The following is a 27,015-nucleotide window of genomic DNA, read 5'->3' as shown; positions in this document are numbered from 1 at the left end:
CTCGGCGTGGAGGGGAGGGGGCAGGGGCGACGGCGGCTGGAACCGTCGGGGCGGGTGGGAAGCGCCCCGGTAGGCAGTGGGAGGCGCGACAGGGGGTGTGGGTTCGCCTGAGGGCGTGCGGTAGCCGCGATTAGGAGCGGAGCCTACGCCGCGGGATCGCAGGCTTGGGAGGCGCCACGGGATCTCACGCGTGGGCAGACCAAAGCGGGATCGCAGGAGTCAGGACGAATGGAACAACGTTGGAATGTCGGAAAAAAAAAAGAGATAGGAGACTCGAGCTCGTTCCTCCCGTGGGCTCTTAAGAAAGCGAAACGGTTGTTGGTTGCACAGGCACAAGAGTGGCCATCCTCTAGAACCTTCCACGGTCCACCGCCTCCCTGCCTTGGCTGCCTCCCTCGTTCCTCCGGCGGCACGGCACGGCACGTGCCGCTCACGGCTCATCCCCAACCCTCCCTCCACGGCTCTCCTCGTCGACGAGCGGACCCGGTCCACCGTCCACGTCCCCCACCCGCTCCCCATCCCAGATCCCGCCCTCCGATCCGGCCGCGACCGTGGTGGGTTCGGTCCCCGCCCCCCCACCTCCCCCCACCCCCCGCCGCCGATCGGGGCAGCAGCCATGGATCAGAGCCGGCGGGCGGTGGAGTCGTACTGGCGCTCGCGGATGGTGGACGGCGTCACGGCCGACGACGACAAGGTCGCGCCCGTCTACAAACTCGAGGAGATCTGCGAGCTCCTGCGCGCCTCCGACGCCAGCATCGTCAAGGAGGTCGCCGACTTCGTCCTCAAGCGCCTCGACAACAAGAGCCCCCTCGTCAAACAGAAGGTGGGTGCCCCTGCCCCTGCCTCTGCCTCTGCGCCACCCGGGATCGGATTCGCCTGCCTGGGTTGCCTTGCCTTGTTGAGGGATATGCTGCTGGTGGGGCAGATCGTCATTGCATCACCGGCGGCAGTGGTGTCGTGCTGCTCCCCGTAATCTGATCTGACCAAGTAGGAGTGACTTGAAAGGGGTGCTTGGGTTCTTTCATCGTGGGATGATGCATTGGCCGATGTGGGAGCCGAATAGACAAGTGAAATCTTTGATTCTGCAGTCAACCAGGTGGTTAGCTGGGAGGGGGCATTTGGGGGCGTCTCATTCTCCAAGTTATGTGTCTTCTGGCTGCATGTTCAGTTGCTCAAGAGTTTGAGATAAACCAAAGAGTTTATTTAGCTTCAGAGGGGTGATTTGTTTGTATATCAGTATAACATGCCCGAGTCAGGTTCGATTAAGCGATCACTTACGGCGCCTAGACGCGATTGTTTTCTGGTGCACTGTCGAATAAATACTAGCCTGGGCTGGGGATACCCATATGAATGGTATAGGCTATAGCAATTAGCAAATGTGGTTGTTGGCATTAACAATGGTATAAACGTGTGATTGTACCTGTGGTTGTTTCATGTGGAGAATTTGACTCGTGTAGATTAGAGTCTTACCGCCTGTGACCGGAAGGTCCCGGGTTCGAGTCGCGGTCTCCTCGCATTGCACAGGCGAGGGTAAGGCTTGCCACTGACACCCTTGCCCAGACCCTGCACAGAGCGGGAGCTATCTGCACTGGGTACGCCCTTTAGATTAGGTGATTGACATTATAATTTGTCATCACTGCTGGTGTTTATCAGAAATAGAATTAGATTTTGATGATGCTGTGGTTGAATCTGAATTGATCATACAAATTTTAGAACCAGGACTGCCCAACTCTTTCTTTTTGTCATCATATGGTGGTTGCAGGGGGGGGGGGGGGGGGGGGGCATATGCTTGCAATGGGAATTGTACCTGCATTAACTTCCATCTTTTTTTTTCATGTACATTGGATGTTCAATCTTTTTTTTGGTCATGTAGTCTTCCAGCTCAATGGTATTTGACTCGGTCTATATTTGCTCTCCAGGCTTTACGGATGATCAAATACGCAGTTGGAAAATCTGGTACCGATTTCAAGAGGGAGATGCAAAGGCACTCAGCGGCTATGCGCCAACTAGTTCATTACAAAGGCCACCCTGACCCCTTAAGAGGGGATGCCCTTAATAAGGCTGTTCGTGAAACTGCGAATGAGGCTATAGCTGCAATTTTCTCCACAGAGGACCCTAAACCTGTTGTCGCAACTGAAAGTCTTGGCAAGCGCATACAGGGCTTTGGAAATACTAATTACGAGCCCTCTAGAGATGACAAGAAGTCTTTCCTTAGCGAACTCAGCGAGGTAGTGGGTATTGGAAGTGCATCCATCAAGCAGGGTTTGAGCAACTTTGCTGCAGCGCATGCAATGATGACAAATGACAATGGTAGCACATACAAGAGCCCTAATCTCCGTAGATCGTTGACCACAGAATCTGAAAGATATGGTCGGTATGATCCAAGTGAGATTCAAAGCGAGAGCCGTGCCTCATCTGGTGCTTCAAAAAATGCGGCCTCTGGTTCTTGGGGTCCAACTTCCAGTTCTGCACCAACTGATGATACTAGCTCAAGTCAACCAGGGATCAAGACTCGTGAAGAAAGACTTCTGGAGACAATTGTTACCACGAGTGGTGTGCGATTGCAACCAACGCGAGATGCTCTGCAATTTTTTTTAACAGAAGCTTCCAAATTGGATGCAGTTGCCTTGAGCCGCGCACTTGAGAACAAACTGAATTCTCCATTATGGCAGGTGAGTTTAGGTGGCTCATTCATTTCACCCCTTATGATCCTTATGCACAGTTAGTCAGTTAACATATAGTATGTCGAAACTAGTGACATGTCATGGTTCCTAACTCTCCGGAAAGCGGTGGTAAATAGATTTATCTTGTGCTATTGCTTCAAGTTTTACATGTATGCACGTGTGGATTCCGATTAAATGCTACTGTGGGAATTCTCGGAAGTGCAATAAGCTATCCAAAAGTGAAAGTGAAAATATATAAGCAGTGTCAAAGGGAAAACATTAGCTAGAAGAGAAATATGCAGTATCTTTACTTTGGACAGATGAAATAGATCACTATGACTGTTGTTGATGTTATACTATGCTTTTGTATTATGCTATTAGTGGTTTAATAGAGTTCATGGAGAAACAGCATTGTCAACTCAATGTTCAACGTTCAATGTAGTTGCCATAATCTATAATTGGACAGATGTACAAAATGTATTGATGCTTGACTTAGTTACATTAAAACAAGGAATACTATGCAAGCATGACTATTGTTGCATTGCAGTTCACAATATGTTTAGAGTATTTATCATACAGGCTGGCAGATTAATCATGATATTACATTATTAGGCAGCCAGCAGCAATCCTTAAATTTGTAAGTGTTGTTGTCTGGTTTGTTTGCCTTGCAGCTGGTATTTTGAGTTGGTTTTGTTGTCCTTAACACACAGTTTGTTCACTTTGTTTCAATATTTTTGACACTATTATTTCACAGCTTTTACTTGTTGGCTCATATGTATGCATGCTTGTTTGCTTTTTGTTAACGAAAGCATTTCCAGTAAGCTTTTTCAACAGTTCATTAGTATTCAATGTATTTGTGTACTTCTCAGGTTCGCATGAAGGCTATCTGTGTGTTGGAAGCCATTGTAAGGAAACAGGATACGGATCCTTATTCTATCATTGCTTCATATTTCATTGAGAACACAGCTTCTGTTGTTAAATGCTCTGAGCTGCCGCAGGTTTCTCTCAGAGAGAAGGCCTCAAAGGTGAGTCTGCTTGGAAAACTGGACTATAGTTACGTAGAATACTTCTGCATGCTTCTTGTCCATCATCGAAGAAAAAAGAAAATAACTTACCTTCCGTTTCCTTCAAACTACAGTTGAGCTCATAGTTTCTGTTTTATATTTTTAAAAACGATTTCTTTGTGAAAACTTGTTTCTATTGCCAATCATTGGCATGTAATAAGATACGTGTTACTTTTCTTAGGTCTTGAATATGCTGATTGGGGAACAGCCTGCTGGAACCACGGCAACAAAAGCTGCAATGCCCACACCTGTTCAGATGCCTGATTTGATTGATACAGGTGATCAAGATGATCTGGCAACAAGTTCTGGACTGGAAAGCAATGAACAGAATACTGGGAACAGTGCATACGTTTCTTCAGTTGATGATTTGCTTGGTGGTGAACCTATTGCTGATACAAGTGTCACTGCTGATAGTAATGGAAGCGATCCATTTGCAGATGTATCATTCCATGAGGCAGAGACTAAGGAGACTAATGATCTGTTCTCGGGGTTGACAGTAGAAGAGAAATCATCAGCTACCATACACGAAAGTTCTTCATCAAACAAAAATGAATTACGAGATATCTTTGGCAGCTCCCCTGATTCTTTCATCCAAGGTAGTGTTACTAACCAAGGAACTGTCAATGATTTGATGGCTGGTTTGAACCTTAATGGAACAGGCCAGGTTCAGTCTGCAGTTAAAGCAGAACCCAATAGCAACTTCAGTGGTTCACAGTTCTTGGATACAAACAATGAGACCGGCCATGTGGCAAGTGCTGCAGCATTGAATGGCATTCTTGGTCAAAACTCGTTTTACCAACTGCAGCAGACTCCCTTGCAGTACAGCTTCCCTCAACATATGATGCTCAATCAATCATTTCCTGGGCAACAATTAAATTATGGTGCCATGGGGATTCTTCTTGCTCAGCAGCAGCAGTTACTGCAAAATTTTGGAAATTTCAATGCTGGACTCGGGAATTCTTCTTTCAATTCGATGAACAGTGGAAATGCATCTGTGCTTCCAGATATTTTCAATTCAAGTAATCAACCTCAAAATCATGTTGCAGTGATGAGCAGTTCGAAGAAAGATGACACTAAAGCTTTTGATTTTGTTTCGGTATGTATTTCTATCTAGTAATTAGTTACTTGTCCTGTATTTAGTTACAACTAGAAATAAATTTAGGATATTCTAACATTGTTGATGCATAGTATCTAATTAAGCATTCTATTATTTGTAAGCTAGTAATAGGTTTATATAAATTGGGCGCTCAAGGTTCTTTGAAACAAGTAGGCTTTTGAATCGGATGTATTTCTCATTGAAATTCCAAACTTACTTCACAAGATCCTAGGCTTTTGGAAGTAGATGGCTCATGGCTGTGTGGAGTGTGGATGCAGAGAAAGCCTATATAGGCTTGCGTGGACCTTGGACGTTGACAGAGGAAAAAAAGTATGATTGTTTAGGGGAAAATGTGCCTGATACTTGACACACTGTGGTCTGTAGTGTGTGCGTAATGATTGAGACATGAACTGTAGATAGGAAACTAACAAAGAATAATGTCAGTTATCTGCATCATCACCTGTAGACCTGTGAATTGATTAACATCCATATTTGATGAACCCAGTCGAAAAGGAGTCCATAATTCCTGTGAGCGGTTGAGCGCTAGATAATCTGCCATGAGGGAAACTGACACAGCACAAACTGCGGATGCTAGATAATCGTCTTTGTGGCAACCTGACACCGCGGACTATGACATAGAGTTGTATAGGTCACTAGCTAGTTATTTTGTATGCTAGGCAAATCTGAAAGCACAAACCTGAATTAGCAGGGTCCATACACATATCACAAACACAAGATGGATGTCTGAAGTATCCTTTCTTGCCATTCTCACTGAATACACACTACTTGAATCTTCTGCTCACCCACACTAGATAGCATTCAAATGTAAAATAAAACTTTCCCAAGTTCACAAGCAGGTAGCATGTCGACCTGACAAAAATACACAACATAAACCTACAACCAAAACTCTCCTAGCTAAGCAGCTTAAAGATTATACTAAATAACAAGATGAAGAAAAGCTGCTGCATCATTTCCAGATTCAAGTTCGTATCAGGACAAAGCTAAGTATCAGTCATGAATTGATGTTGCAAAATATCCATATACGTGAAAAGACATACAAGAAAAGTTGTATGTTATCAGAGTGAAGTTGCAAAATATAGCACTTGTGTGTTGGTATCAGGACAAAGCTAAGTATCAGTCATGAATGGATGTTGCAAAATATCCATATACGTGAAAAGAAGACATATATGAGAAAAGATGTATATTATCAGAGTAAAGCTGCAAAATATATAACTTGTGTGTTGCCCTGCTACTTCAGTTCTCACTCCTAAGTCCTCTTTTGGCTTACTCATTCAGTTTATTATGTCTGTTCGTTTGCAATCTAGCACATATACTTTGAAGGAAGAATCTTTTTTGTGTTAAAAAGCCTTTGACTAGATAATGTAACAAAAGATTTCCAGAGAATAATATTCATATAACTAGAGGAGACCAATGTATAGTTCTGATGCTACCAAGAGAAGGTTCAGAAATTGCAATGCTTTGTGTAGTATGAGAAATGGCAACAATGCAGTTCCACGTTTGTTTAGTATTGTTTACAAAATACTGATGCAGTCCTTCATGAGATATGAGAAGGCTGGTCTGAATTACTAATTGTTTACAAAATGCTGTTCTTAATAAATACAAACTAGCAAAAGTTGGCAGTCCAACAACATCAAGTAATATCTACATGCAGGATCTCCCATCCCTAGACAAGAAGTTCAATTTCTTCAATCCAGGATCTCCCATCCCTAGACAAGAAGTTCAATGTCTTCAATCCTCAAACCGGGCACTAAAAAAACGAATGCTTTGTTGGTACTGTACTACCACCAGGCATGCATTTGCATACAACCTATGGATTTCTGTGAATCCTTGCTTCCCTGGGCAGTCAATAAATTCGCTAACTACAAAACAGAACATGCAAACCCAACCCACACCTCTGTTCATAACTTTCATGTGGAGGATAACCAAATTCACACAAATCAGGCAGCCCTAGTACTCAGAGTTGCTAGTAATAACTGCACATGCTGGTTATTAAGGAATCACAGCCCTAGTGTTGCTAGTAATAATCTTCACATGTTGTTCAATGGTAAGGTTGCTTGCTCATAGAACTGTTACAATTCTTCTTGTTCCATTTGCTTGCGGCAGTCTTTGCTGCATTTCATTTTGTTCTGCAAATGTAGGTCAAATCTTATTATGAAACTAGTCTTTGTTTGAGCGACCTTGTCTATATGTTAAATCCACATGACTAACCATGGTAATCCTGCAACTATTTTTTCCTAAAAGCTTGGCTTTCCCTTTTCTTCAGGATCACCTTGCAGCGGCTCGTGGTTCAAGAAAGTGAACCAGAAAGCAATTAGCATGTCCAGATGCTGGCAAGAGCCCAAGTGCTTGATGGACACAAAAGCTGAATCCAAAAGCTGTATCTCGTCACAGCCTTGCAGATTGGCTGCATGATTCACACGGCTGGTTTGGCATGGGATCGGTGCATGTTTGAACAGATGAGAAGGAAGGGTTGTTCCATACGGTTGGAAGACGAGATGTTGTGTTGTACTATGTATTTAGACAAAGACTGGTTTTTTACGCTGAAAAATAAATTGCATCTTCCGGCTTTCTTTGTGTTCTGCCCCTTTTCTCTCTCCTTTTTTCAAGAAAAAAAGTCAGACACTGTATACGTATTTGTTACCTGCAGGTTTTATCTTTTTTTTCCTGTATACAAGTACATGGAGGATGCTTTTTTTTTGGTGGCAATTGTAAAGCTTTGGAACATGAATAAGGGGGTGCAATATGATATGAGCTGCTACACGATCTTTGCAATGCTGCCTCGTGATATCCCTGGTGTATGTATGCATACTCTCCGTTCCTCTGTTGCGTTGCGTTGCATCTGCTTAGACTGTTTCTTTGGCCTTGTGTCTCATAGGCCCATAGCCCCATGTCTTACAGACTTATCAGTGTTCGGATGTCTGATTCGGGCGCTAGTGTCTGGATGGTGCCTACATAGAGAGCGAGTGAGCGTCTAGCGCGTCGGGCTCGAGAGTGAGCGTACAAGCAGTGGGCTTGCGTTGCCCTGAATGTCGCTCGCCCATGCTGCCCCGAACGTCGCTTGTGTCGCCAGCTGCATCCCATGTGCAACGTTGCAACATACAAAAATTGTTGTGTTGCGTTGCATGTGCTTAGTAGTTTCTTTGGCCTTGTGTCTCATAGGCCTATAGCCCCATGTCTTACAGACTTGCCAGCGTCCGGACGTCTGATTCGGGCGCTAACGTCTGGATGGTGTCCGCATAGGGAGCGAGTGAGCGTCTAGCGCGTCGGGTTCGAGAGCGAGCGTACAAGCAGTGGGCTTGCGCAGCCTTGGATGTCGCTTGCGCTACTTCGGACGTTGCCCATGATGCCCCGAACGTCGCTTGCGTCGCCAGCAGCATCCCATGTGCAACGTTGCAACATACAAAAGAAGATAGATAAAACATTTGAAACAAGTGCCTAAAACACTTGCGAAAACGCTTGAAAAACATTAGAAAATCAAACATATGCAACATCCAGATAAAACACTTGCAAACGTACGTATAAAACACCTGAAAACACTTTGAAACATATGTTTGCAACATGCATGTATATGCAACATCTAGATCTACTTTTGCAACATTCGGATAAAACACTTCAAATATAGGTTTGGAACAGATGAAACATTTAGAACATACACTTGAAAACATATGTGTATAGCCATTACAACATGTGCAACATTCCGATTTACTTTTGCAACATCGGTATACAACACTTGTTACATACCTCTAAAATATCTAGAACATTCATACTCTTGTAACATGTGGTTTTCACCCTTCTTCCGTAAGACGCAACACAGAGCGGGGGAACGACCGATTCTGGCAAGCCAGCAGCAGAGGATGGTGGCGCGGCATGGCATCGACCAGCTGCGCCTAGCCTGGGTCCGGCTAGCGACGAGCACCTCTCCTGGCCGCTTGGCCACACGCGACGGTCGGTGCCTGCGCATCACCGTGGCTGCTGCTGACACTAGCAGGGCCACGAGGGAGGAAGAGGCAGTGATGGAAGGTGGTCAGCGGCGAAGGAGAAAGGCGAGCACAGCATCGCCAGCCACAAACTCCCAGCCCTAGTGCTGCGTCGGGAAGACGAGCAACGGTGTGGGAGAGAAATATGTGAGGTAGAGACTGTTTGACCGTCTGTATGGGCTGGATCCAATTAAAATAGCGTTCGATAGGAAAAACCGTCCGGACGCCCGTGCAAAAGCATTTCCACATGTCTTATAGTCATGGAAGGCTAGCCGTTATGGTGTAGTGTTTGTGTTGGTCTAGTGTTTGTGTTTCCTTGAGGGCTGAGGATTCTTCTTCCTTCTTAGTACTTTTCTACTTTTTTTCTTTTCTTAATAAAATGATGTGTAGCTCTCTTGTATATTTGAGAAAAAAAAGAATATTTAGATTAGAATACTTCTTTTCATAAATCAGTTTCTTTTGCAAATAAACACTGACAAGTAGGCCCTATTGACCAGCTGCCCGCAACGACGCTTTGCTTTCGCCCGACGACGTCCATCCGTCCATCTTCTTCTATCTAATCCTTACACCACTCCTAATCAAGAAAATTGCAAATTTAGGAATCCAAACAATGGGCTTCGTAAATATAGGACTTCAAACATTGTCTTCGTAAAAATAACCCTCAAAACGTTGACTTCTTGATTTCCATGACATTTGGTGTATTAAGACTCTTTTTTCATCTAAATACATGTATTTGTTCCCCAAAGTGACCCTTTTACTCTTCAGTCATTTAGACGGTGATTTGGAAGCCTCCAGCGCTGGCTGTGCCTGGGCTGGCCGCCTGCCGCCAAGGGCAGGCTGACTAGCCGCCGCCGGCTGGCTGGCTGGCCTCCACCTTTGCTGGCTTGCCTGGATTAACGTTCCTCACGAATATGCAGTAGGTTCAAAATGCTTTGATATATGTTCCATAAGTTTCACTCCATCGGGATGCACCAGAAACAATATCATTGGACACCATTGATGATCGAGTTCTGAAGCTGAAATGCAGTCGCACGTTTCAGTTCAGACTCGGTCACCATAAAATGCACAGGTTCATATATAATAAAAATTAACCAAAATGACCCATATGTAATAACAAATCCACAATTTTAGCATAAACAAGTTCATCTCAGAAAACCATAAATTTGTTCTACTCGAGTTCCATCGCATATCAATTAAAGCATGAGTTTACATGAACGAGTGATCGGGTATACGGAAGACCAGAAGGGTAAAAGGGTTACTTTGAAGAACAAATACATATATTTAGGTGAGAAAAGAATCTTAATACATCAAATATTATGGAAATCAAGAAGCCAATATTTTAAGAGTTATTTTTACGAAGACGATGTTTGATGAAGCGCATAAATCTACCATTTTCTCCACCTAATCTAACAACTTCTCCCATCAATCAAATCAGAAGAAGAAAAAAAAACTAACAGCGCCGAATCCGCCCGCATCGCATCGCAGCCACTGACAAGTAGGCTCAGCAGGGGATCCCGTCTCGTGGGCCCACACATCATCGGGTACGGCGTGCTCTCACTGGCTGGTGTGGCGGGTAGGGACTTTAGGCACGAGCCTGAATAAATCGTCAGCGAATCCGCCGCGCAAGCCATTTCTTCCGATCGATCGAACGCCGACCCCGAGCAAGGCGATCGCGCGGCGGCTCACCTTCCGCGCCGCCCGCCGCCGCCGACATGGACACCGAGTACGTCGACCTCCTCGCCGGTCGCCGCCGCGATCCGACGGCGCGTCTCTCTTTCGCACGCGGGGGGGTTTTCTTTTCTTTTTCCCCCTTTGTCGATTTTCCCCCTTGAGGATGATCGCCTCGGGCTGTCGGCTCCTGCAGGTACCGCGCCTTGCAGCAGGGGAGCTCCTCGTCGTGGTGCACGGCGGACGCGTCGTCGTGGGGAGCCGCGCAGCAGCAGAAGCGCCAGCGATGCCAGGTCACCTCCCGCTCGTTTCGCTTTCCGTTCCCCAGTTGCCCCCCCTTCCGGAGCTGGTTGATTCGTCGCCTTTTCGGGCACCCTTTGAAATCTTCGCGGATTTCCGCCATTGGCCGGATTTGCGTGTCGTTTAGGGTTTGGTTGCAGCCCGGATTGGGGTTTTCGGTGACGAAGGGTTTCTCAGGGCACTAGGGTTTGGGATTTGGACGCGGCAATTCTGGTGGCGAGTTGTTCCCAGGGGATGAGTTGGTAGCGAATATGATACAATTGGGGGCGTGTTGATGCAGTATGTGGCCTTTCTTGGGTTGATTGATGCAATGCTGGTCATAAATTGGGTTGATTTTGTTTGTTTAATTAATCTAGCATATCGGTGATTTTGTTCCTGAACATTGTGTCAGGAGATGACTTTGCTGCGATTTTATTTCATCCTGCAAAGGATTTAAGTTCCAGTGCCATAAGCATTGCAGTGGTTGTTTTGGCCTTTATGATAAAGATGCATTTGTGCATTTGTCCTATTCAGAATTTTATATTACACATTGGCAATTAATCCACACGACTAATTAAATATAGGTTTCTGGATCGCGGAACAGTCCTTTTCGTGCTTTGCTCGGTATAATTACTGACTAGCCTACTGTTTTACAGGGTTCTTCAAGTGATCAAGTTGGTTCCAGCTCAAGTAGTTCTCTGAAAATATCAGAACCAGAACCACAACAAATCCAAGAAGAAGAAGAAGAAGATTACTACATGGAGGAGGATTGTGATGACGACGACGATGGCTTTGATGAAGATGATTATGACTTTGATGAAGATGACTTTAACCAGCACCTTGCTGATAAATTTGATGATTTGGATCTTCCTCCAGGTGTGGAGGCCACCGTACCATGGTTGCAGAAAATTGCACCCAAGGAAGAAGCCAAGGAGCCACCTAAATCAAATACTGCAGATGAGAATGCAAATAAATTTACGCAGTTCAAGCAGTTCGACACTGTTCAGAATTTCTCTGACCATCACTATGCTAAGAATTCTCATGGAGAGGTGAGATGCTCAACTAGTATGTGCTGTTGTCTTCTGCTTTGTTTGAGTGCTTACCTATTCTTCCATGTATATATTGTTTCAGCCAAACAGAGCCTGGTCAAAGAGAGTTCAACATGACTGGAAACTTTTGGAGAAGGATCTACCAGGTTATAGCTATAAGCAAAGTATCGTAGTTTTTGTTCCTTGTATAGCTTAGTAATAGTATGGGCCCTTTTAATTTGGACCAACAAACATTACGGGCAAAATCAACATTGAAAATGGTGTGGCCACACCTATAGCCGATCAGCCGGTGTCCACCCTTGCTTCCTAAGACCAGGCTACCTTTCAAGTTATAAAAAATTCAATTAGCTGAAAGAAGTGATAAGTTTGATATAGTAATATTGTTTAGTTATGTTGAACTATATCTATCTGTAAGGGCCTGTATATATCTATCCTCATGTATCATTGTGTCCCATACTCTTATCTTTGTTAAGCACTTAAACTTGAGTGTAATACACTCATTTCATTTGTGGTTTCCTCATCTTTGAACATCTTACCTTTTTTTGTATATGATCTGTGTAGAAGTTTAAGAGTATTGCCATGATTTTTTTCACAGATCGTCAAAGTGTTGGACTAACTATTACTTCCTTTGTGAAGTGTTGGACTAGCTATCACTTCCTTATTGATTGTACATTGTTTCAATGTATTTTTCGTATATTATAGACTATAGAGGTATAAATTCCAATGGTTTTCTTCTGTGCAGCATATATATATGTCCGGGTTGCTGAAGATAGAATGGATCTTCTTAGGGCTGCGATTATTGGGCCCAAGGGAACACCCTACCATGATGGGCTTTTCTTCTTTGATGTTCACATTCCCCCTACGTATCCTTCTGGCCCACCGGTATATATACCAAAAGCTTTGGCATGTTACTATTCTTTTTTTATTATTTGTTATCATTTTTGCATTCTCTTGAAATTTTTATCTCTGATGGGGGTTACAGGTGGTATATTACCACTCTGGAGGACTTCGGATTAATCCAAACTTGTATGACAATGGAAAAGTGTGTCTTAGCCTGTTGGGTACATGGAGTGGTAAAGGTTGTGAGAAGTGGAATCCAGCTCAATCAACAATGCTGCAAGTTCTTGTCTCCATTCAAGCTCTCATTTTGAATGATAAGCCATATTACAACGAGCCAGGATATGAGTCCTATGCCAACACTCCGCATGGAGAGCGGTTGGCTTTGGACTATAATGACAAGACCTTTCTGTACTCATGCAGGACTATGTTATACTCACTTCGGAGGCCTCCAGAGGTAATTTGTTTCTAAATTACTGGTTCAGCAAAGTACAATTGAATTTCGGCTTCTGCTGCCTTGTAGTGTAGCTGAACTGATCCACCTTTGGCTTGTGTTGTCCTCACAGCACTTTGCAGACCTTGTCGCTGGCCACTTCCGGGTGCATGGGCACATTATTCTCGCAGCATGCAAGCACTACATGGCGGGTAATGATATTGGCTCAGTAGTGCCAGAGGACGAGGACGAGGAAGAGTCAGAATACAAAAGCGATGATGTGGCGGGAGCATCCAGCAGTAGCAGCAGTGCACCAAAGCCAAAGCCAGGAGTGATCAAGGCAATCCCTCCGAACAGACGCAGCTCATGCTCATTCAATCCGAGCTTGAAGGTGCTGTACGAAGATCTTCTGATGGAATTCAATGTGAAGGGTGCGGACACGAGGAAGTTCATTGTTGAGAAGTTAAAGAAGAACCAACCTGCAGCCACCTGAGAAGCATGGAAGGCTGGTGCAGGTAGAGGTAGCAGTAGTAGTAATAGTTCCTAAGGTAGAGACGATAGAGATGAGTCTCTGGAAGTAAGAAGTAGTAGAAACAAGGAAATGGCATAGCTGCAGGAAAGCTTGTGTAGATACCTCGTCTCGGTGATAATTGGTCTCGAGGACCTGGAACTTGCTTGCTCACATGAAGTAGAGTATGAGATTTAGGGGTGGTATTGGAGTGGAGTGCTGAGAGATTCTCTCACGGCACCATATTTCGTCAATCTAAATCTAATGATAGGTTTATTTTGGACCTCATAAATATATATATAGATATATGTGCCAGGTATATATTCCGCTGATTGTTCCAGTATATGCTTGTTGCTGAAGAGTAATAAAGAGGTCATCTAGCATCACGTGCCATGGCTTGGGCAGAGCCTCTGGTTTGCATAGTATGGATTTGCAGGGCCCCATTTTGAGGGCTCCTCTCCACTGTAAGCGTGCAGCCACGGTGCCGATGGATTACTTCCATCAACCATTCGGAACCCATTGCATATGCAGTTGAGCCGAGATGCAGGAATTGACATGACAGATTGCAAAAGCCCAAGCTAAGGAACTCCTGTTTCTTGTGTGTGTGTGTGTGTGTGTGTGTGTTTGGGCAGTACCCACTGTTACACCAGTTTCCATGGATATTACGTTTCCCATGTTATGCTTGCCTTAAATCATTATTTACATGTATGGAGTCTTGGCGCTAAACTTTACAGCTCCATACCACCACACTGATCTATGGCTGTATCATCTACTCCCTTGTAGTAAATATAATAATGGAGTATCATCTAATTACTCCCTTGCATCTATCGTCAGCATTAACTCTGAAGATGCAGTTTCCACCACAGAACTGTCAGCGAGACCATTACGGCCATGTTCGCTTATCTTATAATCCGTACTTTTCACACAACAAATCGAATAGTGAACGGGCCGTGTGCGATGCCGATGCAGAGCAGTAGCAACAAAATCTTAAACTCCAAGCAGGTTGAAGCGACCAAGCTATCTCTGCAATGTTTCAGAAACAATTCTATCCAACGCACAGACAAAAGGGAGGAAAACAGATTCAATATCAATAATAATAGGGTTAATTGGATACATGGCAGTGTAAATATTACGCTTTGGAGATATACCATTACTATTCACGATATTAGAAGCATGCCGTTACAATCTTACAATTCTCTGAAATCCACAACGTACCCCTTCGATGAATTTATTAGAACTTTTGGACCAAATCGCCCTAAGAGATGAAGAAACAAATAACTGGAGGAAAAAGTCTACACAACCTCCTAACCTTTGTCCCCGTGTCTACTTCACACCCTGAACTATGAAACCGTATACTTAACACCTTAGACTTTTCTAAATCAGGCATTTAACCCCCTCTAGTGGTTTTGGCTCATGGTTTTGCTGACGTGGCAGTCCAAACTGGTTCACATTAACGCGTCATAGAAAGAGGAGCCTGAGCCTGGGGCACACACCTCGTCGCCGGCAACAAGAAAGCCGCTAGTGCGGCTGCTCCCACGCCGCGCCGCAGTGGTCGGAGGCCGTCGTCGTCGCCGCGGGGCTTCCTGCTGCTGGGCCAGTTGCACCTCCTGGCTCCTGGGGCCGCACCGTGCGCTGGCGTCCCTGGCGCGTGCGCACGGCCCGGTGCTGCTGCTCCGCCTAGCTAGGCGGCGTGCCCTCCGCGGGCGCCGCTCAAAGTGCTGCCCCCTGAAGTTGACGGCAGCAGCGGCGGTCGCCGTAGTTGTGGTGTCCGTGCCTCCCGCGAACATGTCCCGCCGAGTGCCCACAACGCCCGCCCGTGTATGGTTTGATCCTGATACACGAAAGAGATCGATCAACTACTATAGAAAGTATAGATACATGTATAGACAAAGGAAACTAAAATAGTATCCTTTTCGCTGCGGCCTCCTGCTCCCTGATGCGCCGGAAGGACCCGATGCTGCACTCGCTGAGGAGGTGGACGGCACCAGTACTCGCCGTAGGGTGCGAATGCAACATCGCGGATGTAGAGGAGGCTCTCGTGGCACTCGGTCTAGGCGGAGCAACAGCACCGGGCCGTGAGCATGCGCCAGGGACGCTAGCGCACTAGCGGCCTTGCTGTTGCCGGCGACGAGGAGGCGTGTGCCCTAGGCTCAGGCTCCTCTTTCTATGACGCGTGGGCCCAAGTGCCAACATGTCAATGTGAACCACTCTAGACTGCCACGTCAGCCAAAAACTACTGCAGGGGGTTAAATGTCAGGTTTGGGAAAGTTTAAGGTGTTAAATATACGATTTCATTTCATGGTTGAGGGGTGAAGTAGATGCAGAGGCAAAGGTCGGGGGGTAATAACTGGAGGACTAGGACATGGACGGAGGACTGGAGCAGCATGCTGGTATGCTGTGGCACCATGGGCGTTGTGCTTTGAGGGCGTGATTGGTTGCTTCGGGAGAGCGAATGGGGAGGGAATCTGGGATGGAGGGCTGGTCCTTGACGGAGTGAGACAGGCTGAAGCCATACATCTATGTGTGTTTGGTTGTAACTTTGAGAGTGATACTGAATGACAGTGAGTTTGTTTGGTTGCCTGCTTGCATCAATTTTAGGAATGAGCTGGTCCTCCTTGTGTTTGGTTTGCAGCATGGCACGAGGTGTGAGCACCCATGTATCACTTTGGTGAGGTTACTACCATTTTCTTCCAAACAAGCATAACAACACAAACATTACCTCAGATCAATTTGTATCATCATCAACTAAGACCTTGGAGCATAAGAGATATTACAAAATAATACAACAATTCAACCAGCTATTAAACATCAACAAATCGGTCTCAGTACCTCACAAAGTCGAAGTAAATTGATGAGTACATGGTTATAGGTTAATCATCACAGGCAATTCTTCCCACGTTTAACAATATAAAAGATGAGCACCAGCAACATGAAAGACTGAACCATGCAAAGAAGAAATAGCCAAGATGGTTTGGCAATGACAGTGGCAGCATGCTTCTCAAGAACTTTTTCATCTTCATAAGTGGTTAACAGATTGGCCTCAGATAACAGTTTTTCCTCGGTTGACCTTGAGCTTGGAGCATAAGAAACACAAAAGGCAACATAGCAATGGTAAGAAACAAACATGAAAACCAATAAGAACAGAGTTCCAGTACCTCACAAGCTTAAGGTCATCAGGTTTTTGTAATCTAGTACACATGGTAGTTTAGTTATCATCATAGGCTTAACAAGAATATCAAAGATAATTATAAAAAAAATAGTTAGAACCGAGTGTCAGAAAAGCCATGAAGCCTTGGGACACATCCATCCCCTGCAATCAGGCACTCTAGCCGAGGAGCAAACAAAAATTCAGATAGGGATCATGCATTTGCGGCGTACCACATATATATTTAGATAAAAAAAGTTAGACGTACCCTAGATCTGAGCATAGAACCAGAGGGAAACAACAAGGAACAAGTATATCAGGAATAACAGATCATAGATCTAAGTATGTAAGAACAAGAACCCTAAAATCATGGCACAGCTCAAACAAAATCCGCACATAAATCAACAAAAGCATCGTATAGAGAGGAAGAGGAGAGAGGCGCAGGTGAGGTCTACTATCGCGGCACCGGAGGACCACTATGAATCTACCGATCAAGGTCGACTTCGGCGGTCAACCGAGATCGAGGGGGAGCAAGAGGAAAGGCGCACCAGAGCAATGGAGGAAGGAGAGGCACGAAACGGGGGGCGGTAACCCTAGCCGACACCCGCACTCACCAGGATAGGGGCATCTCCCGTGCTCGCATGAAGCATTCGCGCCAAGCATCGAGTCGTCTTGTATCGAGACAGAAGTGAAAATCGAGAAGATAGAGGCGTGCGGGATGGAAGGGGTAGAGGTATGAGACCAAGTAGGAAAAAGATATGAGGAGGGAAACCAAACACGACACTAGAACAAGGCCACCCCGCTCCGAGCTACCAATCAGCCCCTGAGCTACTGCCGTAGCTAAGGAAGAAGTAAAGAACATGACCTCACCTTCGGCGAGTGCACGCACACTGGCATGCTGCGGCCGTGCACGTCGCGAAGCTGTGCGCGCTCGCCGTAGGTTGGACCTAGGCTTCTCCAAGCTCATCAGGGACACGCCGTCGCCCACGTGTTTGAGCGGAAGCTCACCATCCTCGGCACGTGCTGCGTGGACGAGGCATGCACCGTTGGCAGGTGATGCGGGCGAGCACGGGTGCGATGCATGTGTGCGACGCAGAGGACGGAGGTAGCAAGCTTGAGCACAGCACATGGTGACGACAGGTGGTGTGGCCGTGTGGGCGAGCACGGCGGTGGAGGAGCGCTAACACTACCGAAAAAATGTCAAATTTGCCGAGTGTTTTTATGTTTGCCGAGTGTATTCTCTCGGACACTCGGCAAACAAGTTCTTTGCCGAGTGCTGCACTAAAAACACTCGACAAAAAAACACTCGATAAAGAGAAGGTTTGTCAATTGTCAAAAAAACACTCAGCAAATAGGGAGTTTGCCGAGTGTTTTTTTGACACTCGGCAAAGAAATAAAATCTTTTTTCTAGGAAAGAAGGAGAAGAAAAAAATGATTTTTTTGTCGAGTGCCCAGATCTAGGACACTCGGGAAATAAATAAAATCTTTTTTCTGGGAAAGAAGGAGAAGAAAAAAATAAAAAAAAACTCTGCCGAGTGCCCAGATCTAGGACACTCGGCAAAGGAAAAAAATCTTTTTTCTAGAAAAGAAGGAGAAGAAAAAAATAAAAAAAAACTTTGCCGAGTGCCCAGATCTAGGACACTCGGCAAAGGAAAAAACCACTTAATTAACCGCCGTCGCCCCTCCCCTCCCCTCCCTCTATATGAATTGTGTTTTTAGACGGATACAACTTGATGGGTTGTATCAAAGAGATCCCCACTCTCAAAGGTGACAACTACACGGAGTGAAAGAAAAAGATTGGTCTGGCCTTCATCTTGGCTGAGGTGGAATGGGTAGTCACCTCACCATGTCCCACCGAGCCTGTGGCATCGGTGAGAGAGATAAACGAGGCTGATGCCGCTTGGACAACTAGAGAGAGGGATTTTGAATCCCAAAAGATGTCCTATGACTTTGAACATAGGAAGTGAGTCACTGCCAACAAAAAATGTTTGGCTGTGATAAAGAACACGATTGAGCCTGTAATTGTAGGCTCAATCCCAGAGTGTGACACGGTCACCAAGTACCTCGATAGAATAAAGAGTTAGTTCACTGGCTCTTCAAAGACATATGCTACCCAGCTGATAAAGCAGCTGGTGATAGAGAGGTACTTTGAAAATGGTGGTGTAAGAGAGCACATACTAAGGATGAGCAATTTGACATCCAAGTTAAAACCAATGGATCTGGCTCTCAAGGAAGAGTTCCTTATCCATATGATTTTTGCTTTCTTACCAAAGGAATTTGATACTTTTGTTATCAACTACAACATACAGCCCGAGAAGTAGGACTTAGAGAGGCTCATGGCTATGTGTGTGCAAGAGGAAGAGAGAATGAAAGCTGCCAATGGTGGCACTATCAATTATGTGAAAGACAACGAGAAAAAGAATAATAATGCTAACTCCTCCTCAAAGTCAAAGGGAAAGGATACCATGTTGCATCAGCCTCAGTAGAACAAGTTCACAGTAGAGAAAGACCAGTGTCTCTATTGTAAGAAGATGCGACATTATAAGAAAGATTGTCCCGATTACTTAAAGATGATCATGGCAAAGAAAGGTGAGAACATTATTACATTCATAAATGAATCCCTGTATGTACAATATTCGAAATCTACTTGGTGGATTGACTCAGGTGCAACTGTTCATGTTGCTAATTCCTTACAGGGATTCCGTTCGATGAGGACTATGCAAAGAAGAGAAAGACACATTAAAGTTACAAATGGAGTCCGAGCAGATGTTGAAGCCGTTGGCGATCTTTCTCTAGAGCTTGTTGATGGCTTCACACTTTTACTTAGAGATGTACTTTATGTTCCCTCTTTATAGAGAAACTTGATTAGTGTTTCGTGCTTGGACAATGATGGATATGATTGCCATTTTGGAAATGGCAAATGTAAGATAACATTTAATAATGCATGTGTTGGTCTTGCTATTATACAAAATAAGCTTTATTTGTTATCACTACATGATGATGTGAATGTTGTATGTGATGATGAGAACGTTACGTGCAACAATGAGAATGTATCCTCGTCTACGGATGTAAACAGAAAATAAAAGAGAACTCATGATGCGTCATCAAAATTATGGCACTGTCGTTTAGGCCATATTTTGAGGGGGAGAATAGAAAGACTAGTTAAGAATGATATTCTTCCTCTATTAGAGTTCTCAGATTTAGAACAATGCAGAGAATGCATAAAAAAGTATGTAAAAAAAATTAAGAAAGATGTTAAACGAAGCGCAAGAATTTTATAGATTATTCACATAGACATCTGTGGTCCATTTCCTGTAAAGAGTGTGGATGGTTATGATTCGTTCATAACATTCACAGATGATTACTCCCGTTATGGCTACATTTATCCAATTAAAGAAAGAACAGAAGCATTGGATAAATTTAAGATATTAAAGGCAGAAGTTGAAAACCAACACAATTTAAAGATTAAGATAGTCAGGTCCGACCGTGAGGGGGGGGGTACTATGGTCGGCATACCCCATATGGCCATGTTCCTAGACCTTTTGCAAAGTTTTTATAGGAGAATGGCATAGTAGCCTAGTATTCTACACCGGACGAATCTCAGCAGAATGGAGTAGCTGAAAGACGCAATCGTACCCTAATGGATATGGTGCGCAGTATGACAAGTTACTCCGCCTTACCATTGAGCATGTGGATGGAGGCGTTAAAACCTGTCATACATATTCTCAATAGAGTACCAAGTAAGTCGTTGCCCAAAACACCATATGAGTTGTGGATAGGAAGAGTACCCTCACTAAACCACTTACGTGTGGGGGGGAGTCCCGCTGAGGCTAAAGTATTTAATCCAAACATTGGGAAGCTAGATCCAAAAACAGTAAGTTGCCATTTCATTGGCTACCTAGAAAAGTCAAAAGGTTTTTGTTTTTACTGTCCATTCAGACATACAAAGTTTGTGAAAACGAGACAGACTGTCTTCCTAGAGGATGAAATGATGAGGAGGAGCATGGTAGCTCGAGAAATTGACCTTGAAGAGAAGCGGGTGTATGTGCCCACTTTGATGATTCATGAGCTATTTTTCTCACTATCTACTATCGTTGCACCGACAGTGCAAGATACTGTGGTGCCAGCACCTATTGTTATTCCACCTGTGTGAAAGCTCTAGTTTGGTTTTGGTGAATTAATAAAACCCTAAATGCTAACCTAGTTTATCAAGTGATCATAAGATAGGTAGCACATTCCAAGTGGTGAAGCAAATGAAGATTATGACATGATGATGGTGATGCCATAGTGATGATCAAGTGCTTGGACTTGAAAAGAAGAAAGGGAAAAATAAAAGGCTTAAGGCAAAGATATAAATAGTAGAAGCTATTTTATTTTGGTGATCAAGACACTTAGAGAGTGTGATCATATTTAGGTTCGATAACTGTACTATTAAGAGGGGTGAAACTCATATCAAAATGTGGTTATCAAAGTGCTACTAGATGCTCTAACTCATTGCATATGCATTTAGGATCTAGTGGAGTGCTAACACCCTTGAAAATGTTTGTGAAAATATGCTAACACATGTGCACAAGGTGATACACTTGGTTGTTGACACATTTGAGTAAGGGTTAGAAACTTCACCGGTGGAGTGTCGATAGTCCGATGGTGCCACCGGCACCCTAAACTCAGGTGAACATGGTCACTATAAGTGACCAAACGCTGGTCTCTGATGGACCGGCGCGTTCAGTCAGTAGCAGCAGAAGAAGCACAACGTCGGTCGTCGACTGGACGCTAGCGCTAAAACGATCGGACAATGGCTAGCTGCGTTCGATCACACTGAAATGGTCATGCACAGGGGAAATGCTAAGTGACCGGACGCTGGGTGAGTTCGGTCGAGCATGACCGGACGCGTGCGGTCATGAAAAGTCATCTCTGGATGCTTACTAGAAATGACCGGACGCTAGGGTTCAGCATCCGGTCACTTGAGCTGCTGTGTCCAGTCATTATTTGACCGTTGAGATCGAGCGATCAACATTTAAAGAGAGGGGACACATGGCATGCATCGTGCGTTGAGGTCTAGTGTCCGATCATCCCGTGTTGTGCCTAGTGAAGAGGTACAACGGCTCTATTTCGTGGGGGCTTCTATTTAAGCCCCATGGCTGGCTCAAGCTCACTCTCTTGGCCATTTACATTGACATAGCAACCTTGTGAGCTTAGCCAAAGCCCTCCTATTCATCTCCATCATTGATTCATCATCTTTGTGAGATTAGGAAAGAATCCAAGTGCATTGCTTAAGTGTTTATATCTAGAGGCACTTGGTGTTCGTGTTTCACTATGGGATTCGCTTGTTACTCTTGGTGGTTGCCGCCACCTAGATGGCTTAGAGCAGCGAGGATCGTCGAGCAGAGGGTGGTGATTGTCTCTGGCTTCGATCATGGTGATTGTGAGAGATTCTTAATCTTTTCCCGGTGGAGGGCCAAAAGGTACTCTAGTGAATTGCTCATGGCTTGTGTGATCCTCATCTTGTGTTGGTTGTGCGATACCCTATTGAGGGTTTGGCATGTGATGCCAATTACCATGTGAACCTCCAAGTGAGTGAATCGCCACAACGAGGAGTAGCTTGCCGGCAAGCAAGTGAACCTCGGTAAAAAATCATTGTGTTCATCATTTGGTTCTAAGGTGATTTGTCTTCATTGGTATTTATTTTTGTGATTGTTTGGCTCCTTCCTCGATACGGTGGTATAACCTTCTTGCTCACTCTCTTTACCTTACCGCAAACTAGTTATCAAGCTCTTTAGTGTAGCTAGTTATGAGAGCTTGTTAGTTTGGTTAGTGTGGCTCTTTAGTTAGCCTTTGAGAGCACACTAACTTAGTGTAGTATCATAGCTATTGTGTGGATAGAAACTATATAAACTAGAATTATGGTAGGTGGCTTACTTTTTAGTAGACTAGCGCAACACTTACTTAGCCTCATAATTATCTAACCGGTTTGTTAAGTATTATTGTAGAAATTTTTAATAGGCTATTCACCCTCCTCTAGCCATTAGGACCTTTCAAGTGGTATCAGAGCCAAGGTCACCATGATTTGAGGCTTAACAACCTTCGGTGTAAAAATGGCTCAAATCAACAACACCAAAAAGCCACCCCAATTTGATGGCATAAATTATCTGTATTGTAAATCAAAGATGACCACACATATGAAGTCAATTAATAGAAATATGTGGAAGGTGGTAGAAACCAAAATCGAGATTGGTGATCCAGAGAATCCCACCGCGGCCGGAGAAGTGCTTCTCCAAAACAATGACATTGCTCTAAGTGCCATTCATGATGCAATTGATGAGAGAACATTTGAGCAAATCAAGAATATTGAGATGGCTCATGAGGCTTGGGAGAAGTTAGAAGAATCATTTGAGGGCACTCAAGCCATGAAGTGTGCAAAGGCATACATTCTCAAAGAGAAGTTTGTAAGCTTCAAGATGAAGGAGGATGAGAGTGCGCCGGAGATGTTTCATAGGCTTTAAGTGCTTGTCAATGATCTCAAAGCACTTGGAGAAGAGGTAAACTCACAAGTTCTTGAGATGTTTGCCTTCAAGATTTGGCACATTGGTCACTATTCTAGTGAGGAGCGGTTTAGACACCATGACACCAAACCAAGTGTTGGGAGATATAATGATCGGTGATACATATAGAGATGATGAGAAGGAAGAAAAGAAGAAGAAGAAGGATGAGAAGAAGGATGAGAAGAAGAAGAGCATGGCATTCAAGGCCACATCATCCAAGGGCAAGGCAAAGCAAGATATATCAAGTGAAGATAATGGCTCATAGGATGATGATGATGATAAGATGGCTCTCTTTGTCAAGAAATTTGGCAACTTCATGATGAAGAAAGGGTACCATGCTAGAAGAAAGAAATCTTCATCTAAGAACAAGAAAGAGTCAAAAAGGTGCTTCAAATGTGGAAGCAAAGATTATCTTGTTGCTCAATGCCCATACAATAGCGACAATGATGATGATAACAAGAAGAACAAGAAGAAGGACAAGAAGGAAAAGAAAGAGAAGAAGGACAAGATGACCTTCAAGAAGAAGAAGGGTGGTTCATATGTGGATGCTTCCTCAAGTGATGATGATGATAGTGATGATGACAAGACCACCAAGAAGAAGGCACTTGCAAGCATTGCTATCAATGAGAAGCCTTCTCTCTTCGACACTCCATCATGCTTTATGGCTAAGGCCACTAAGGTACAAACTCATGATGATGGAAGTAATGATGAACATGATAATGAAAATGATAGTGATAGTGATGATGATGAACCTACTAAAGATGAATTATATGACATGCTAGAAGATGCTAAAGAACACTTTGACATTAAGAGAAGGGAATGCAAGAGCTTGAATAGGGAGGTAAAAGCCCTCAAGCAAGCCCTTGATGAGCTCAAAGCAACTCATGAGAGGCTAGAGGAAGCCCATAAGAAGCTTGGTAAGGCTCACAAAAAGCTTGAAAAGGCTTATTCCTCTTTGCTTGATGAGCAAAATAAAAAGATGCATGTTGAAACTTATAATGTAGGCTCAACTTATGATATAATTGATGAATCATTATCTATACCTATCATTGTTCCTCCCACTAACCCTTCTTGTAGTACTTCTACTTCCACCTCATCTAGTAGTGATGGTCTCACTTGTGATGCCTCACTAATTGTTGAAAATGAGAACCTCAAGAAGGAGGTCAATAAGCTCACTCATACCTTAGCTAAGACCTATGGTGGTGAGGACCACTTACTTATATGCTTGGGTAGCCAAAGAGCTTCTCTCTATAAAGAGAGATTCGACTATACCCCTAAAAAAGGCAAGGCGGTCTTTGCTCCTCACAAGACTAGTTTTATGAAGAACAATGGTCGGTTTTGCACTAGTTGCAAGCAAGTTGGTCATAAAGAGCATGAATGCAAAAAGAAGAGCAAAAATGCTAATGTATCCTTCATTAAGCTTGATTCTTTCTATATGCTTACCAAGGGTGCAAATGGTGTAAAGGCTAAGTTTATTGGTAAACCATGGATGGGCTCAAAGAAAAAAACTATTTGGGTACCAAAGAGCTTAGTAACTAACCTTTAAAGACCCAAGCAAGTTTGGATACCTAAAAAAAATTGATCTTCTTTTGTAGGTCAATTACAAAGCCGAAGGAAGGCATTGGGTTCTTGATAGTGGGTGCACTCAACACAAGACCGGTGATGTAATAATGTTCAACTCAATCAACACAAATGGCAATGATGGTTATGATAGTATTATATTTGGTGATAATGGCAAAGGCAAGGTCAAAGGGCTTAGTAAGATTGCAATATCCAATGACATGAGCATATCCAATGTGTTGCTAGTAGAGAGCTTAAACTTCAATTTGCTATCCATGGCTTAATTGTGTGATCTTAGATTCAAATACATATTTAGGGTAGATGATATAAAGATCATAAGTGTAGATGGCTCTAACTTGATCTTCAAAGGCTTTAGATATGAGAATCTATACTTGGTTGATTTCAATGCTAGTGAAGCTAGATTATCTACATGCTTGTTCTCTAAGTCTAGCATGGGTTAGTAATATTATAGAAGGCTTGGTCATATTGAAATGAAATAATTGAATAGATTGGTTAAGCATGACTTGGTTAGAGGCTTGAAAGATGTTGTATTTGAAAAGGATAAGATTTGTAGCTCTTATCAAGCCAGCAAACAAGTTGAAAATACCCATCCTAAGAAAAGCATGATGAGCACTAGTAAAGCATTTGAGTTATTGCACATGGATTTATTTGGGCCAACACAATACACTATTATTGGTGGTAACAAATATGACTTTGTGATAGTAGATGATTACACTAGATACATATGAGTATTCTTTCTAGTGGACAAAAGTGATGTGTTTGCAATATTCAAATGATTTGTCAAGGGCATTCACAATAAGTTTGAAACAAACATCAAGAGAGTTAGAAGTGACAATGGTAGTGAGTTCAAGAACACTAGAATTGATGAGTTGTGTGATGAATTTGGAAGACATCAATTCTCGGCCAAGTACACTCCATAATCAAATGGCCTTGTTGAGAGGAAAAATAGAACACTCATTGATATAGCAAGGTCTATGCTTAGTGAGTACAATGTGAGTCAATCTTTTTGGGCCAAAGCTATCAACACGGCTTGCTATTGTAGCAATCGCCTCTATTGTCACCCATTAAAAGAGAAGACACCATATGAGCTCTTGAATGGTAGAAAGCCCAACATTGCATATTTTTAGATCTTTGGTTGCAAATGCTATATCTTAAAGAAAGGCACTAGATTGGGCAAGTTTGACAAGAAATGTGACGAAGAATTCTTACTTGGTTATTCCACTACAAGCAAAACATATAGAGTTTGAAATTTAGATAGTGGTACTCTTGAGAAAGTTTATGATGTTGAATTTGATGAAACCAAGGGTTCACAAGTAGAGAATGAGAACTTAGAAGATGTTAGAGGCATTCAACTTTCAAATGCCATGAAGAACATGGATGTTTGTGAATTGAGGCCTAGGCAAGTGATTGATAATGAAGATGATCAAGTGCAAGTGCTCTCTAACTCAAATGTGTAAGATGATATAAATCAAGTTAGTACAAGTGACTCTCATGATAATGAATAAGATCACGTGGCTAGTACATCATCTCAACCTAATGATCAAGCAAGTGCAAGTAATCAAGTTCCAATCCTTAACCAACCAATATTGCAAGGGATCATCTATTGGACACTATCATTAGTGATATTTCTAGAGGTGTACAAACAAGATCAAGATTGGCATCATTTTGTGAGCATTTCTCATTTGTGTCATCCATTGAACCAAAAAAGATAGATAAAGCATTAAAGGATATTGATTGGGTGAATGCTATGCATGAAGAATTTAATAACTTCATAAGAAATCAAGTATAAGAATTAGTAGAGAGATCAAAGAGACACAATGTGATTGAAACCAAATGGGTCTTTAGAAACAAGCAAGATTAAGATAGGATAGTAGTAAGGAACAAAGCAAGATTAGTAGCGCAAGGCTATACATAAGTTGAAGGTCTTGACTTTGGAGAAACATATGCCCCGATTGCTAGATTGGAAGCAATTAGAATCTTGCTAGCCTATGCTTATGCTCACAACATCAAGCTCTATCAAATGGATATCAAGAGTGCATTTCTCAATGGTTACATAAATGAAGAAGTATATGTTGAGCAACCTTCTGATTTTGAAGATGACAAGAAGCCCAACCATGTGTACAAGTTGAAAGGCATTGTATGGTTTGAAGCA

At 43.5% G+C, this 27,015-nt stretch overlaps 2 protein-coding genes across 2 annotated transcripts; both read left to right on the top strand.

Moving 5' to 3' along the window:
- The first annotated feature begins 316 nt into the window (after positions 1–316).
- On the top strand, positions 317–7,417 carry LOC136553269 (protein MODIFIED TRANSPORT TO THE VACUOLE 1). Its single transcript, XM_066544652.1, has 5 exons — positions 317–823; positions 1,920–2,672; positions 3,533–3,688; positions 3,909–4,823; positions 7,108–7,417. The coding sequence occupies exons 1-5, from the start codon at positions 617–619 to the stop codon at positions 7,141–7,143; spliced, it is 2,067 nt and encodes a 688-aa protein (XP_066400749.1). The 5' UTR covers positions 317–616; the 3' UTR covers positions 7,144–7,417.
- A 2,981-nt stretch (positions 7,418–10,398) lies between these two features.
- LOC136553267 (putative ubiquitin-conjugating enzyme E2 38) lies at positions 10,399–13,910 on the top strand. Its single transcript, XM_066544650.1, has 7 exons — positions 10,399–10,544; positions 10,686–10,782; positions 11,425–11,817; positions 11,900–11,963; positions 12,560–12,699; positions 12,800–13,111; positions 13,221–13,910. The coding sequence occupies exons 1-7, from the start codon at positions 10,534–10,536 to the stop codon at positions 13,578–13,580; spliced, it is 1,377 nt and encodes a 458-aa protein (XP_066400747.1). The 5' UTR covers positions 10,399–10,533; the 3' UTR covers positions 13,581–13,910.
- The last annotated feature ends 13,105 nt before the right edge of the window (positions 13,911–27,015 follow it).

Source organism: Miscanthus floridulus, chromosome 5 (assembly GCF_019320115.1).
Source record: "Miscanthus floridulus cultivar M001 chromosome 5, ASM1932011v1, whole genome shotgun sequence".
Classification (NCBI taxonomy): Eukaryota; Viridiplantae; Streptophyta; class Magnoliopsida; order Poales; family Poaceae; genus Miscanthus; species Miscanthus floridulus.
Note: the sequence above shows the minus strand (reverse complement) of the source record. Positions and strands in the feature narration are given on the sequence as shown.